Raw genomic sequence first — 18,140 nt, 5'->3', positions numbered from 1 at the left:
AGACCAAAGGTGCATATTAGCCTATGAAAATCAATTAGTGGAAACTGGTCGGTGGAAAAAATACACCCTTTGACCAGAAATCATTATTTTTGTTAATGGTGCTCAATGCTTTTCACAGCCTTCCTGCAATTTTTTGGAACCGCCCCAGAAAAAGCACCCATATTTTAGTGCCAAGTTAGATCTACCTTTCATGGGCAACGTGAGGTGTTGCGGCAACGTTTGTTCGGCTTCACCGAGCAAAGTGTTGCGAGAGCAACGATTTGTTTTTTTTCCTCGCTTCGATTAAACTCTGAAATTGTTAATCTGTAAGGATCTTAAAATAAACGAGTTCCCTACATGTCTTAACCCCGGAACCAAATTGGTCTTACCATCAAATACACTGGAAACAACTAATAGGCGCACTAGCTAGCAAAATTTGCGGACCCCTCATTGCCGAGGATGATTATGAGCTAACAGCTTAATGTTTCTTAAAACTCTCCTATATGTCTCACAGGTGGTATCGGGCTATTTTTGGTTTCAATGTGTACCTTACTGCTAAAGTTGTCAACCCCTTTGAACTTTCAAATTGGTACATCTCACGGTGGAATTTTTCTACCAAAAAATGGATGACATATACTTTGATGAGCTCATTAAGAGCAATCTACTGCCGTCGAAAAAAAAATCTATCTGTCTTAGTTCTTAAGTTGACTTTTTTGCCGTAGGCTGAGTTTCTAATGTCATAGGATAAAAGCATTGAAGGATAAACTCTAATTTCTTTACCAATGAGAGAACTTTTAAAGTTTAAGAGGGACATCTGATACCATTTCTCTACTGCAATCCCAAGTGCGAAAAACCGAGATGAACTCAGCTGAAATCACGAACAGAAATGGGTAGAAACAATAGATGGCAGCACTTTCGAACCCGTGGGAAAATGCCACTTTTTTTCTGTAAATTTTTCTATTTATCACTCAAAGAAGATATATTGGCTGTGGGGCCGGATAACTGCTGCATGTATTTAACACTTATAGATTTCAATCCATCTTCAATTGAAACTGGTGCCTGCCTGCTTGCCTGCTAGAACAGAGCTTTCCATTCGAAAGCCAAACATGGTTTGATGAAACGAAAGCTTAACTGCATAACTTCAGATATTTCTCTCAGACACGGGCTATAAAACTCCACTTCATTTCACGCATTATAGGCTCTGGCTCAAAGACAAGCAAAAACCATCCTTTTTGGCCCCATGCAAGAGTTCTACGAAGCTTTCCAAAATGCCAAGTCATATTCATCAATCCGGCCTAAGATTCACACTTTCCGTAAGAACCGCAAAGGTTAGACCCTTTGGCCCAAGAAGTGTTTGGTCTGATCATGGTCAAATTCTAGCCAAAGTTCCTGGTGAAACTCGTATACGCAAAATAAATTATTTGTATGAATATATTAGTATGTGACCGGTTAATATTTTCTTGATGCGTATCCTTTCCTAAGTCATTCTTTTTTACAGTTTCTTTTTATTTAGTTTCATATTTTCTTTTTCAAGCTCATGGTTCATCCCGATAGTACCTAATTAGCGAAAAATTCGTGGAGCTTATTTGATAATGACAAGGATTTTTCTTGTTTATTTGAGTCATTTTATGGAACCATAAAAGAGGCTATTCTTAGCATTTGTAAAGTACCACCTTCTAATCGCAGGTCTAAAAGGATTATTCCTCTAAACCCATGGATGACATCCAGACTTCTCAAAAGCTGGAGAAGGAAAAATAATCTCTGGAGATATTATAAATGCGCTACACTTTCAACGAGTGCTATTCGTCTTTGTCAATTCAAGATTTATGGAATATATATAATTCTAGCCCTATATAGTTTATATTGGATTTTATACATTTTCTATACATTATAGGATATTCATTTCCTATAGTTTAGCCCTAGAGAAAGTGAGATTGAACCAAACTCTTCGTACTGTCTACTGTTTGAAATACAGTCAGTCAGCCGGGTACCCAGAAAAATCCGTATGCAATTTCTCTGGAAAACATCTAGCAAATCTTCATCTGCTTTTCGGAGCGCCCACAGTTCTGAACCATATCTGACCATTGTCATCACTGTAGCTTCCAATACTCTAAGCTTGGTTTGCAGAATTCTCTTCCTATTCTCACAAACTTTTTTCAAATGTGAAAAACCACCCTGAGCCATGGCTATTCTACTTTTAACATCTTCGCAACTCCCATTGTCTTTACTGCTAATACTACAAAGGTGAAGAAGATATCTTCTTGATCAATCCTCTCCTTACCCAACTTCACCTTTCCATCTTCACTTACTCCTAAGCCTTTACTTACTCCTAGCCTTTGCGACGTAACTCTCTTAAAATTAATTTTAAATCCTGTTACTGGACCCTGAACCCGAAAAACCTCTAGAGATTCGTTCATTTTGCTAACACTTTCATCTAGGATGTTTAAATCATCAGCGTATTCTAAGTATAAGAGATAATAAGAAATAAGATAATAATAGATAATAATCAGCATAATCAGTATAGGAGAGTGTTACTTCCCCAGTTGTTCGTGTGTTCTCCCAAATGACTTTGCTGTGCTCCTCAGGACAAACTCCATCAAAATGATCCATAGGAATGGGGATAGACCACAACCCTGTCTAACTCCTGATTTAATATGAAACCAGCTACTAATCTCATTTCCCACCTTATCCGCATTAGCGTTATTCTCGTACATAGCACTAATCACTCTAATGTGTTTGTCTGGTTTATCATACAAGGATAAGGGCTTCACTAAAGCTCTTCTATCTTCTATCAAATCTTTATAGTAAGCTCAAATTAATGCACGCTTTTCTACGCACAAATGAAAGTGCATAAAAGTATACACTTATACATACATAAAAATGCTAAGGAAAACGTTATACGCATAATTTTTTCTACATGGTTTAAGAAGCTTAGACATAAAATACCACCATCATTACGATATAAAATAAACTTACTTCCAGCTGCTACCATGCTAACGACAATCGACGTCGATGTTGATGATGACTGCACTAAAACCGTTGTGAGGATTCCCAGCATGATACCTACGACTGGATTTCCAAGAAGAGACTCGGATGAGAAAATGGAACCTTAAAAAGAGATTAATGTTGTCACCCGGGGTTTAAATTATTCAATCTCTGTTTTTATTGACAGTCATTTAAATGTAGCAATCCCTTTCACAAAGCTGCAAAATGGTTTATTAGGCTTACCATTTTGCTTACCAATGACACATGGCTGATACAATTTAATATGATTAATATGAAGCCAGCAAATGGATTGCGTGATTTTTATACACTGGTTACTATGTATAAATACTATATTATGGGTGCGTTCCAGAATGTTTTACAGGAATATTTCGGGAAAGATCTAATGTTCATGGTCACAGAACTCGAACAAGTGGAGATATTTAGGTTCCTCGCCTAGTTTCAAGTAGGACTGCTTTTTCAGTTATTTTTAGAAGGGGCTATGCCGTGGAATAAACTTATACCAAGTACCAAAGAATTGCCCATTATTCAATTTAAAACCGAGCTGCGTGTGGGGTTGCTTAGTAGGCATAACTTTGAAACAGGTTGAAATTGATGGAATTAATATTTATAATAATTATTATTTGTTTGTGTTTTTTTTTTGCTTCGAGATTATGATATTATGTTGTTTTATTGTGTATGAATTATTTATGTAAGCTTTTTTACCGGTACAAAGTTTCACCCTTCTGCTTATTATAGATTAACTTGTTTGTTTTTTTGTTCTTTGTTTTTATTATTTTTTCTCTTCTATTTTCCGCTCTTTTTTGTCAGTAGCACACCCTGGCAAGCAACGCTTTTGGTGTGCTACCGATTGATTTTGTCTCTGTTATTTCTTTTAGATAATAAATTAATTTGTCATCCAATTAATTAAATTATAATTATTATTTATTTAGTTAGTTTATAAATTATTTAAATTGTATTTAATTAATTAAATTGATTTACTATTCAGTAAACTAATTAATAAATTACTACTAATTTTAAATCCCTTGACGGCTGTGTTGATACTGGGATGGGTTTTGACTATTTTTCCTAGGGTCAAACAATCAAGCATGGAATTTCCTTCATTCAAGGACATTTCTAGTGGCATCAATTAAGAATATAATTCTTTTGCTTTGGATTCTCTTATGTAAAAAAAAGGTCTATTATAATATTTATCATACGTTTCCATTCACTATATTACAGTTTTTCTTCCTCAAATTCACATTCTAATATGAGGGTAGACTTCGGATTAAACAAAAAAAAAAAACTATTCGAGAAAGTCTTATGCTTATCTAATATCCGACTTATCACAAAAAGGAAAAAAACGTTAGTAAAAATGTCTCCAAATTATAAACGAATAATCGAATATTATGTACTATATCTCGAGAAACGTAGAAATTTTGACAAGGAATATATTAGACTTTTCATGAGAAATCAACATATCTGATTCTTTTAACACTTCCAGAGATTTATCAAAAATAAAATAAAATTAAAAGCACAGGATTGCGCACAAAGCTGCTTATCGTAAATCATAGTCATAATGGTAGGTTTCTAAGCATGAATGTACAAAAAATATGCTTGCCTTTGACATATGCTCGGCGAGACAACGCTCAATACCCACACACTCCTGAAATTTTAAGATTGAAGCCTAATTGTTTTATATATTTTACACATATTGCTTATTTTTGGCGCTTTTTTAAGTAGAACTCCTTCAAAATATTGCCCCCCAAAAAAAGTATCATATATCTGGCTCAGGATCACGAGGTGATATACACCTATGACAGGAAATGGGTACCTCCTCAGATAAAGGGCAAAGACCTAACGGATTTTTTTTTATCTGCCGCTGTAATTGCTATATAAACCCTGAAGGAAAGCACTGACAAAACTTTGAAATTCATAAAGCTGAATAAAACGAATCGAAACAATACACAGGTATAATACCTATTTGTACCTAAGCCAAAATGTTAGCAAACCTATAAAACCGGATAATGGAATTTTAATTTTGTTCTATAATAGATATACAATGAAACTGAATGTCATTATTACATCACATCCTGTTTTCCTGGAAAACAAAACTTTAAAATAAGCACTAAACTTTATCAAGCACGTATTTTGGAAATATAATAACCAAAGCTAAGATATTCTCTTATCAAAATGGCAACACTTTTGAAATCAAATATTTTATGCCAAAGGTTTGTTCTTAAAATAATGGAAAATCCCAAGATAAAATTGGCCAACAGGGGCCCAGAAAAATTAAATTCACAAAAATTAAGAGGGGGGCTTTGATTCAACTTTTCCAAATGAAGATGCAAAAAAAGATATTTTTCAAAATAAATCTACTTAAGTGCGAAAAACTATTATATTTTTACCTTTGGAAAGTGAAATATTATTTCCTAAAAATTCATATCTGTAATGTTACTATAATACCATCGCGACAGCAATGGATCTACTCAGACATGTACGTTGTAATTTCATAGGGGAAGGGAGCATAATTTTGGAAAAGACCAAAATTAATATTTTTCACAGTAAAAATTTCGAGGTAAATCTTATGAAGCATAGTATTATAACTTTCTCATGATTAACAGTAACAACAATAAACCTAAATCTTGTGCCTTACAAATAGAAAACAGTTCTTTATACTAATTTTTTTTTATTTTTTTAAAAAGTAAAACTGTGACAAAGAGTCAAACTTTAGCATAAAGAGCGGGGCGTTGAGGAGGGAAAGGACCCTTTCATATACGGAATAATTTCTGTTCGTTTTAATTTTCAATGTCACTCACTTTCAGTTAAAAAAAGACTTTTCTTTTATTTAATATCTGAATGTTTTTGAATTAATGCAGCTTTTGATTTTGGCTCGCCGTACATGAATAATCAGAAACGAAATTTGCATATCAGTCTTATTTTATTTGCAAAATCGCTTCCTTAAATTTTGATCAGACGATTTTGAGAAAAAAAGGGGGGAATGGCCTAGTTGCCTTCCATTATTTTTTGTTACTTAAAAAGGTCATTAGAACTTTTAATTTAGTTACAAACGATCTTATTAGAAATAAAAAATACGTAACTTACACATTAATTTGCGTAACGAACTTTTATATTGGTATATTTTTATTGAGTATATGAGGGGGTTCGCCCCCTCGTCAATCCCTCATTCTTTACACTAAAGTTCAAATTTTGTTCCAATTCCTTGAGAATGACCCCTGAATCACAAAAGACGTTTAATTAGAATGAATAGCTCTTTTGAAATTACTAAAAATACATAAGCGTAAAGAGTGAGGTATTGAGGAGGGGACGAACCCCGTCTTATATGTAATAATTTCTATTCATTTAAGTTTTAATGTTGCTTCTTACTTTCAGTTGAAAAAAAACTTGTTTTTCTTATTTAATTTATCTTTTTTTTAATAATTCTGGAAAATCCAGCGCTCCCTTCATGGAAATTTTCATCCCCCATGATAAATTCCTCAACAGAAAGATCCTCTCACGTAACCCCCCCCCACCGCCAGAAAAATTCTCGCTGGAAACTTCAGTATACTTCCCAATAACCGATACTATACCGAACCGATATTTGAGATAGAAGCTTAGAACCTCGCCGTAGTATTCTCTGATACGCTGAATCTGATGGTGTGATTTTCATTAAGATTATGCGATTTTAAGGGGGTGTTTTCCCCTTTTTCAAAAACAAGGCAAATTTTGTCAGGCTCGTAGCTTTCGATAGTAAGACTAAATCTGATGAACCTTGCATATTTAAAATTAGCACAAAATCCAATTCTTTGATGTATACATGGGTATCAAAATTCCGTTTTTTAGAGTTTCGGTTACTATTCAGCCGGGTCGCTCCTTACTACAGTTTGTTACCACGAACTGTTTGATAACTGGTTTGTTACAGTCTAAACTTACCTGCCGATTTTCCACCAAGAAGTTTGAAAGCAGCTTGTAGCAAATCCAAAGAGACGACGAATAAGTAAAGACAAGCCAGAGCGCTGAGGAATTTCAATAGGTTAATGGTGATACGCATAAATTTGCCTTTGCAGTCAAGTTCTGAAAATGAAAAAAAAATATAAAACTGACTTTTTTTTGTTGGAAGGAGGGGCGCATAACCAAATAATTGAATAGCTTATTATGGCTTCTTACGGTAGGATTTTAATTTATTCTGTTGTAAGGTTTGTGGTGCCGATTAGGATGGGTGATTTGTATTAGTTCTTTCACGGTTTATATAATCATCTATTTTTTTTGTGTATTTTTGCCACCCCACCCCCCCCTCAGATGAGTTTTTACTTTCCAGGGTGGCTGTTAATTCTGACGTATTTTGGTTTAATAAAAATATCTCTTTCTCTCTCTTTAGAAGGCTAATTAAGTGCAAGTAATTAGCGACATTAAAACTTAAAATGAACATAAATTACTCCGTATATGAAAGGGGTTGTCCCCTCCTCAACGCCCCACTCTTTACGCTGAAATTAGATTCTTTGTCGCATATCTACTTTTTAAAACAATATAGCGTAAAGAGCAAGGCGTCGAGGAGGGGACAACCCCTTCAATATACAGAATAATTTCGGTTCGTTTTAACATTTAATGTTGCTCCTTACTTGCAGTTAAAAAAAATTATTTAATTTAATTTATTTAGTTAATTTAATTATTTAGTTTTTTTATTTAATTTTTGAGCGTGTTTGAATTAATGCTTATTTTGACTTTGGCTCACCGCACATGAATAATTCAAACGAAATTTGCATATTATTTTTTTTGCTAAATGGCTTTCTCATAGTTTTGATCGGACGATTTTGATAAAAAAAAGGGATGGGGGAGGAGGCCTAGCTGTCCTCCAACTTTTGGTTAGTTAAAAATGCACCTAGATTTTTTTACGAACGTTTTTGTTAGTAATAAACATATGTACCTTTCAAATTAACTTACGTAACAAAATTCTATATTTGTGTATTTTATTACGTATATGAGTTGTTTCGCCCCCTCTTCAATACCTCGCTCTTTACACTGAAGCTTGAATTTTGTTCCAAGTCCTTAAAAATGATAATTACAAAGGGGGTGGAATAAATAAATAAAATTACTAAAAATATTTTAGCGTAAAGAGCAAGGTATTGTGGAGGAGACACCCTTTATATACTTAATATTTAATATTCGTTTAAGTTTTAATGCTGCTCATTACTTCCAGTTGAAAACAATTATTTATTTTCTCATTGTTTTTTTTTAGATAATGCTAGAAAATCCTGCGCCCCCTTTATGGAAATTTTCTTCCAACATTATAAGTTCCTCTATAGAAAGATCCTCCCATGTAACCCCCACCCCAATGCGAAAAAGTCCCTATGAAAACGCCTGTATAGTTCATAATAGCCATTACTATACGTAAACAACGATCAACGTTTGCAATATGCAGCCCTTCCCCCGGGGACTGTGGGGGATTAAGTCGTCGCCAAAGACATAGTTGTCAGGTTTTTGACTAAGTTGAGCAGAGTGGCTATCTCAAAATTTTGATCCGGTGAATTTGGGGAAAAATGTGCGTGGGAGGGGACCTAGGTGCAATCTATTTGTTGGTCACTTAAAAAGGGCGCTAGAACTTATAATTTCCGTTATAATGAGCCGTCTCGCAATATTCTATGACCACTGGGTCGACCTAGCTATAATTCTAGGACCACTGGACATAGCTATAAGGTTTTTAACTACGCTGAACAGAATGGCTAGCTCAAAATTTTGATCCAGTGAGTTTGGGATAAAGTGTACGCTGGATGGGGCCTAGGTGCCTCCTCCAGCACGTAGGTGCTGGAGGTTTGACTCTGCCACAATTCTACTTTTTAAAACAATTAAAAGCTTTAGCGCAAAGAGCGAGGGATTGCGGAGGGGACATCCCATTTTATATACGGAATAATTTCTGTTTGTTTTAAGTTTTAATGTCACTCCTTACTTTTAGTTAAAAAAAACTATTTTTTTTTATATTTAATGATAGATCATAGATCAAAATGATTGACTAAGTAAATTTGAACTAAACAATATGTATTTTATGCATATAGCATTAAAGACAAAATGATTGAAAAGATTTTTGCTAATAAAATGTACATATCAAGTAAGTATTATAATAAATGTATAACACTTTAAGTTTGGAAACAATTCATATCTATATAGGTAACCGAAGTTCAGGGGAATAACTGGCAGTGGCACCAATTCACTAAAATTGGGGGAAGGGTAAGACGTAATTCTTCTCAGATCTAGGGGGCCATTTTAATTGTTTTGCAATAGAAATCCCCCCCCAAAAAAACATGTTTCAATGAAAATATAAAATGTAATTTTTTCAGTTTCATGAGGGTAAATGTCCATGCCTGGCCCCGTAAGTCTCTTAAAACTAAGTGTCAGAATGAGGAGATACACAGTCTTGACCAAGCTTTTAAGTTTTGCCCTGTCACCCTAGCAAGGCCGTATCTAAGAGTGATAGGGGTTATAAGGTTTGAACCCTTCCCCCTGAAAGTTTTCCCAGCTCATAAAAACGTAACGAAAATGAATATAAAGAAATTTTGCATACACCCTTGGCCCAAATTGAAATCTAAACCTTCATACAGACCAACAAAATTGGTCAAAAATGTGCTTCAAAACGAAAAAAAATAATCATCTACTCACCTCTCCATTTAGGTGAATCATCCGTCAAATCCACGATTGCCCAAGGATCTATAGCTGCTTGTTGTTTCTTTTCATCCTCTTCTACCTTTAAGGGCACATCAACAACATCATAGCCCTTTTTATCGGTATATTCCACTACCTGAAAAAGTTCACTTAAAAATCAATGTTTAGGATGACGCTTGTGAAGAGGGAGGGGGGATACGATAGCGCGCCCATTCTGAAATGGTTCTCAATATACTTCACGTAATTAGTGAACTTAGTTTGTCCCACCAAGATAGATTTCTGCAGTCAAGGTTGAATTTAAATACTTTCGAATTTCACTTTACTATCTAAAGAGCGCATCCAGAGGGGAATCTGGCAGCCTACTCAGTCTGAGATTGTCCTTTTCGGCCACCCGCTTAGGGCTAAACAGAAAGCAGGTCGTCCGTGGTTGGGATAGAAGGATGTCATAAAGAAAGACTTAAAGGAAACGGGAACTTCCTGAGAGGGTGTAAAGAGGGAGGCTTTGAATAGACTGGGATGAAGGAGAAGCGTGCATAGCTGTGTTGGCCTCAGATGACTTGGTGCTGCAGTCAGTTGTTATTAATAGTAGTAGTCTGTTTCTGCTACTTTTTTGCGTTACTATTACAATTATGTTGTCCCTCAACAGATTTAGCAGGGGAGGGGGTTTGCGACCCTTCAACTTCAAAATACAAATGGGTAATTGCTATGAATTTTTTCTTACAGTATAAATCATACGGCGCCATAAACGTGATGAGTGACCTAGAAAACATAATCAAACCTAAATATCAGTCAACAGCTTTCGTTCTTTTCCTTTTCCATACGAACCCCAGTCCACAGCTTAGATACCAATACAGTTATGAAAGCTCTATTTATTTTTGAGACACGGTGCGTGGTGGCGATACTAGGCGCTGGAGACAGAAAACTACTATTGGTATCTAATTGGTAGCAGGAAAATGGTATTGGTATCTAAGCTGTGTATGCAACAAAACAAAATTGCGTTCCCACCTATGGTGTTGTAGTACGATCTACACGTCGGAGCGGAAGTTTGGAGGTGGCGCCAAGTTCAGAGCTCTGTACCAAAAGCTTCTCATGGGCAAGATAGGAGTTTTCATAACTGTATTGGTATTTAAGCTGTACCCCAGCCAATATAGACACCAGTTGCGCGGAGTCGCATATTGCCCATAGAAGGATTTCAAGACACATCTTTAGACTAGGCGTTAGCCCCGGCGTTCCCACAGCCAATCAGCATGGAAAGATCTTGGCTCTATTCCAGGAGTAATAAATAATTTTTTAGCCATTTCTTAGCCTAGGCTATTAATCACGACAAGAGTGAAAGAGATAAGTAGTTTTAATAGCAATGAACACATTTTTGCCCTTTTATGTCATTGTCCTCTCAAACTACCCGAGTAAGAGGAACTTCCCATGTTTTATAACTGCGAGAGTGTCTGGTTTTGACGCAGCGCCAATTAATGTCGCGACGATAGCTATGTGTTGCTTTTGAAAAATGTTTGCGCAGCTTGTGTCTATTTAGGCTGTGATACAAACTAAACTGTGTAACATATGATGTTTCGAATTCAAGACAGAAGTTTTGGAGTCTTATCCTCACAGCCTGCTCACATAAACTTAATGAATGATTACGTTCCCTGTACAAATTTTTCATATGTGATTTTGGAACTTAAATGCTTCAAAGTAAGACAACAATTTTGCTGTCACTTGATAACTGATATTAAGTTTATCCACCTTCCAAATTGCATTTTTGAAAAATATGTTGTGTTTCTTCTTTAGATCGAAATAAACGTTGAGAAGGTTTGTAAAAAATACGAAAATTTCCCATTTTTCAAGGAGGACGAGATAATTTTCTAAAATAATTCTAAAGGCCTATTCACAATGAGATTTTACTAATATAGATATCTAGTTTGGGTTATATTGAGCCAACCAGATTTTTTACATGATTTTCTGATTGACTAAAAATTCTATGAAAATTCTGATTGGTTTAAACTAGCCCAAGAAAAATCTCTCTGTTAGTAAAATCTCTTTGTGAGTGGGGCGCAAGCAGTCCTATGAATCTGGCTTGGAGAGTGGGTAGATATGAAATTAATAAATACAACCATATAAGCATCTTATCCTTTCGGATAGATACATGTTTGTGGGGTGGTCATGAGACTTAGGGTACCAATGACAGTGAAAATGACATGTAAATGTTTGAACTGATTAAGAGGAAACATATACAAACATGTATACCTTAAAAACTATATAAATCAGGAATTCGATTTTTAATGGAAAAAATCTCCATATACGTTTATGCAGGTTTTGGTAGCACCAAATTAGAAAAAAAAATGAACGAAAAATCCGCAAAAATAAAGCTAAAACACACGATATCAAACCGATCAAGAAGATATAGCTTTTCTTGAAGGTGTATATTATCAAAATTAACTAATTCGTTCTGCTTCTTCATTTTTGCAGTTCAAATGTTTTAATTCTGTTAATAATTTCAGTAAAGATAATTTCAAAGTAAGTCATGGATCAAGAATTACCTTGCACTCCTCAAGGACTGTTTGTTGGTAGGTTGGAGGAGCCTCGGGTATATCCACCCTCTCACCCATAGCCTCCATCTGAAGAGCATCGCTCTTTTTATCCATAGTCGACACTGAGCGAAATGCTAAAGACAAAACGGAAGCATTAAGTATTTATACTAGATGATATGCTGTACTTAACAAAAATATGCGATAGCGCAATAGATTAGGTCGGAGTGCCTTTTATTCGCATGCAACTAACGTGAATAGGTAATGATAAGGTAAAAAAGAACACAGCCGGTTATAGCTGGATTTTTGGTCGATTTCTAAGAACTTTTTTAGCATCTTAATCTTTTCCACAAAAATAATATCAATCTAATTATAGGTCGAGTCATTATGCTTTAGCAGTTTGATTAACAAGTAATAAAATTACACAGAAACAAATTTGTGTTATGCGTTTCGCAATGTTATTTTCGTAAGCCCCTCCCCACTAATAAATTACCCTCCCCCCGAACTAAAATCCTGAATATGCCCTTAAAGGTTTTATTATAAGAAGGTTTTGGTGTGAGTATACTTATTTTTACCTATTTTTGGAACATGAAATCTAAAAGGTGGAGATGTACAGACCCAGTGTTTCGTGAAAGAATATAATCCCCATCCCTGAAAAACTTTCACACGGTGTCATAGATGCTAGGGCTGATAATTTTTCCTGGTCCAACCGGGTCAGCTAGCATAAATGTTCCTATGATTTCTCTTGTTCCCTCGTCAATCATTTTAGTGGTTGGTTTACAGGGGGCGTAAGAGAATCAAGAGGAATATGTTGTTTCATTTAGTTGTGTGTTTTATTTGGGGAGGTAGCTTAAAAAACAAATTCTCCCGCGTTAAATATAGCTTATTACAATCGATTGCAATAAGCATATAATGCATATAAAGCATATAATGTAATACGGAACGGAGGGTTAGTTGATATTTCACCCCGGGTTGTCATTTTGCAAAATATAGCCTATAGTACAAATATATAGTTTGTAAGGTGACCTTGACATGCACATTTAATTAGATTTTATTGCGTTAAGAATTGGTTGAAATGAAGTGAAGTTTAAGTCTGGTAAATTCCTACTCATGTGTGGAATTTGGTGTCATTTGATGCTTACAAGGAACAAGTTCTATGGCCTACAACTATGTGCATAATAATACAAATTCAGCTAATCCTCGAGCTTTGATCGTCATAAACAGTTTAATTTTGCGACTGTATTAGTTGAAGTTAAGTTAAATCTCGAGAATGGGGAACACTTAATACAAAATGGGAAGGGAGCGTGCCCATTGAAGAATATAACAAAAGTTTTTACTATCTATCAGTTTGAAATGAACAATTTTCGCTTGTTTAATGGATGTATATCCCGTTTTTTTGTTTATGAAGTAGAATTTCAATTCAGCTTTATAAAATCTAAATTAAAAGAAATTAAAAAAAAATTAATTGGAATTATTAAAGAAAACTTAACATAAACACATCCCCTCGAAATTCCACCGCATGATTTGGAGAAGGGATACCCAAACAAATCCATAAAAAGAAAAACAGTAATAATAATAATAATAACTAAAATTTACATAAGGATAGGTTTGAAAAAACCAAACACAATTAGAACATCCTGTACCCTGCTACTTCCAACTTAACGCTCAACTCCTTCTTTAACAGACATCAAACAAAATAAAATACTAATTTTAATTATTTAATATAATCTTATTTTACCAACTATGTACCCTATGAAATTAATCATTAATATCATATTTAAAAAACAATTCATTCTTCAACAGGCTTTAAGCCCGTCAAAAAAAAAGGAGAAAAACCCGACCTAGACCTAACCAAATTGTTAACAGAAATGCCTGATGGGGCCATCAATATACATCCACCTGATGGGGCAGTAATAAAAGGGAAAAACGCCTTATTTTGAGCTTGTGTATTTTGTTACAGCTTTAATGCATTCGCTTACCGCGTGCTCGGCAAGCTATTTGGGAAGGAGTAGCCTCACAGCCCGGGCCGGATGTGTGATTGGGTCCAATCAGGCCATGTATTTTAAAGGGCCTCGCGCATCAACCAGAACAAAAAGAAAATGAGATTTAGAGCAAATTGGGTTTGACGATAAGGGATAAATTATTCAGATGAATAATTCAGGGCAATAATTCAGATGATCAAAAATTTATTTATTTTAAGTTCGCATTGTTGGATGAAATTTATTAATGTGTTTATTATTATATGATACTAGCTGTTGGGGTGGCGCTTCGCGCCACCCCAACACCTAGTTGGTGGGGCGCTTCGCGCCCCCCCAAGCCCCCCCGCGCGCGTAAGTCGTTACGCGCCATATTAGTTACGCGCCATTGTAGTTGTGTCCCTGTGTCCCACCTCTGAATATAGATAGATTTATATATGTGTTTCAAACTACGTAAAATTGCGAATATACAACATTCTTGGCTTTCCCATTGTCTGTCCATATACAAAGCCGTATGTACTAATAATGACGTCATATGCAAACGCTCTTTTTACAAACAAACAAACATGCATACACACAACTCGTTTTTATATAGATAGATAGATAGATAGATAGATACAATTCAAATTAACTACGTAAAACTTGTGAATATACAACAGTCTTCGCTGTCCCATTGTCTGTGCGTATAAATAGATTGTCAGGTTTACCGACCCTCAAAGATGCAACATACAATTGTACATTGGTAAAGCAATCTGTATTAAGATCTATACCGCATTTTTCTAGTGATTGCCCTTGAGCTTTGTTGATGGTGGTTGCAAATGCTAATCGAATTGGGAATTGCAATCTTTTAAATTGAAAAAGCAGATCCGTTGGAATCATGGGAATGCGAGGAATAAGAACAGCCTCACCCTCATAAGGCCCTGTCAAGATTGTGGCCTCTATTAGGTTTTCCATTGTTTTTTTTACGGCAAGTCGCGTGCCATTGCAAAGCTTTGGTGGGTTGATATTTCTTAAAAGTATTATTGGTACCCCTATTTTTAGTTGTAGCACGTGTGGTGGAAACCCTGAAGGATCTATGGAATTTAAAAATTCAGATGGATAATTAACCGCTTCATTTGGTTCCAAAATACAAATTAACTGCGTAAAACTTGCGAATATACAACATTCTTCGCTGTCCAATTGTCGCTGCATATAAATAGATTGTCAGGTTTACCGACCCTCGAACATGCAACGTACAATTGTCCATGGGAAAAACAATCAGTATTAAGATCTATACCACATTTTTCTAATGATTGACCTTGAGCTTTGTTAATGGTGATTGCAAATGCTAATCGAATTGGGAATTGCAATCTTTTAAATTGAAAAGGCAGATCCGTTGGAATCATGGGAATGCGAGGAATAAGAACAGCCTCACCCTCAAAAGGCCCTGTCAAGATTGTGGCCTCTATTAGGTTTTCCATTGTTTTTTTTACGGCAAGTCGAGTGCCATTGCAAAGCTTTGGTGGGTTTATATTTCTTAAAAGTATTATTGGTACGCCTATTTTTAGTTGTAGCACGTGTGGTGGAAACCCTGAAAGATCTATGGAATTTAAAAATTCAGATGGATAATTAACCGCTTCATTTGGTTCCAAAACTGTGTCGACTGACTTGTAAAGGACTGCCTGGTCTCGAATCTTGGTCAAAACAATATCGTTGATTTCGTGGACGTCTATATTTTTGGGTGCGAGAATCGCTCTTTCACTTAGCCATTTATTATTTTTATAATTTTTTAGAATATTCGGAAATACTTTTTCAATCAATTCATTTTTGGACGTCACTAAATTACAGAAATCAGCAGGTAGTTGTATACGTCCTGAAATTGAGTCTACTGGGAGCTTTCCGTTTCCCATTGCCAGCAATTGATCTGAAAATGTTTGACCAGAGTCATCGTTTTGCAATCGGACACGCATATTTGTAGTTAATTTTAATGTTTTTACGTGTGCCCATAAATTAGAATTTTTCAGGCAAGCATTCATTTCGTCTGCAGGAGTTGATCTAGGTATTATAGGTAATGTTTGCCTGAAATCTCCCGCAAGCAATATTAATGTGCTGCCAAAGGGTTTCGACTTCCCTCGCAAATCTTTCAAGCATTGATCCAGAGCCTCGAGCGATTTTTTGTGTGCCATTGTGCACTCATCCCAAATAATAAGTTTGCATTGCTGCAATACTTTACCCATCCCAGATGATTTGGAAATATTGCACGTGGGAGTTTCTGTAGAATGCAAGTTCAGAGGCAATTTCAAAGCGGAATGAGCAGTTCTTCCACCAGGCAGCAATGTTGCGGCTATTCCGGACGACGCAATTGCCAACGCTATATCATTTTTTGATCGAATTGATGCCAGAATCAGTTTTATCACAAACTTTTTACCAGTACCTCCTGGCGCATCCAAAAAGAAAATTTCTCCAACGTTGTTATCGACACAATGCATTATCGTATCATAAATGTCTTTTTGTTCCGACGTTAACTTGGAAATGTTATTTTGTACATACGACAATAGATCACTCGTACTGTAACTTTGTTCACGATCCAATTCCACACATGTCGAAACAGCAGCGATACGGTTAGGTGAAGGCATTCCCAAATCCTGAAGAGGTTTGTTTGCCATACGTACGCACAAATCTTCTATAACAACTAAAGTGTAGTTATAAATTTCTGATGTAAAATCAAAAGTCATATCTGACGTCTCTAACTGTTTTCGATGGAGTATATCTTCGGACATTTTTTACTTATATTTTTCCCATAACTCTGTAGGAGCTGATGGAGAGCAAGTTGTTAAAATGATGCCAAACAATGCACGAATTTGACTTGGGGTTGACGTTTCGCACGCGTCATTGATGCAGTTATCCCAGTGTTGGTCATTCTCCAATAAATTCAGAGCTTGGCATGCACTACGGTAAGTGTCATGTATAGTACCATTTACAGTCCTCAAATACTCAAAGGATGTCGGACCGGGTACATTCACCAAAAGCAGGCGTAGAAAGAAGCATTCATGTTGATTGGGGTGAACGGTGTAGAGTCTTCCTATCGTGGTATCTTTGAAGATGGTAGGTTGGCCGTCGACTGACTTACCCTGTTTTCGACGTTCAAATACTTTATTTTTAGTATTCCACGTGTAATACGAAGGCACTTCAGTATACAGCAGTTTTTTTTCCAAAAGAATCATTTTTGCAAAGCGAAAAAAAAGCTGTTAATGTTGTATCCGGTGGATTCAGGACTCTTTGTTGCACGTTGGTTTCCGTGAAATGAACACGTTGACCATTCTGTAAATGTACCGCTAAGTGAACAACAGCTGGACTACGTTCATGTATCGGAAATGAAAGAATTCGCCAAACAGCTTCATTACTGCTTATGTATCTTCCAGCCTGATATTGTACGATTTCATCGAAATCTTTGATTTCGGGCTGCAAGCCAAAAACTGCCATGTCACTGCCTTTGTTGACGTATTTACATATGTATTTGATTGCCTTTACGGAGTTACAGTATTCAACGTTTATGTGTGCATTAAATGTTTTTGATAATAATGGGGAATATGGAACAACCCACTGGTTATCTACTTCGATGGTGGTACCGTTACGCTTCTTTATTATTGCTGTTTTACCGCCATCTTTAGTAGATCTTCTTCTATATTGTGGGTAACTATCATTGCCAGTAATTGTGTTTGATACTAAAAGTCGAGGATATTGCTTTGTGCACCTTCCTTTGGCCATGCATGGTGAATTTTCGTTCAGTGCACCGCAAGGTCCATGTATCATATTTTTTACAATAATATCATGTAACCCCTTATCGACATTTTTATCAGGTATTTCAGCGGAAATCACAACATCAATTTCGTTCGAAGTAATTTTTTTATGTAGCCAGATTAGTATATGTGCGTGTGGCAAACCTCGTTTTTGCCATTCCACTGAGTACATCCAGCATCGCACTGACCCAAACACTTCAAGTTTTACTATGTAGTTTATCAGTGATTTCAACTTTTGCCGGAAGACA

General features: G+C 35.8%; 1 protein-coding gene across 2 annotated transcripts in view; it reads right to left on the bottom strand.

Moving 5' to 3' along the window:
- LOC136030392 (sodium-dependent phosphate transport protein 2B-like) overlaps nt 1-18,140 on the bottom strand; it is a 58,288-nt gene that overhangs the window by 19,600 nt on the left and 20,548 nt on the right. For both annotated transcript variants that reach the window (XM_065709335.1, XM_065709336.1), the window contains exons 2-5: nt 12,150-12,274; nt 9,613-9,751; nt 6,895-7,035; nt 2,956-3,087 (exon numbers count right to left, since the gene is read on the bottom strand). In XM_065709335.1, coding sequence (XP_065565407.1) covers nt 2,956-3,087; nt 6,895-7,035; nt 9,613-9,751; nt 12,150-12,254 — 517 coding nt within the window. In that variant the 5' untranslated portion in view covers nt 12,255-12,274. The remainder of the gene's footprint in view (nt 1-2,955; nt 3,088-6,894; nt 7,036-9,612; nt 9,752-12,149; nt 12,275-18,140) is intronic.

Source organism: Artemia franciscana, chromosome 8, assembly GCF_032884065.1.
Source record: "Artemia franciscana chromosome 8, ASM3288406v1, whole genome shotgun sequence".
Classification (NCBI taxonomy): domain Eukaryota; kingdom Metazoa; phylum Arthropoda; class Branchiopoda; order Anostraca; family Artemiidae; genus Artemia; species Artemia franciscana.
The sequence above is the reverse complement of the archived record's forward strand: the minus strand, read 5'-3'. Positions and strand labels throughout refer to the sequence as shown.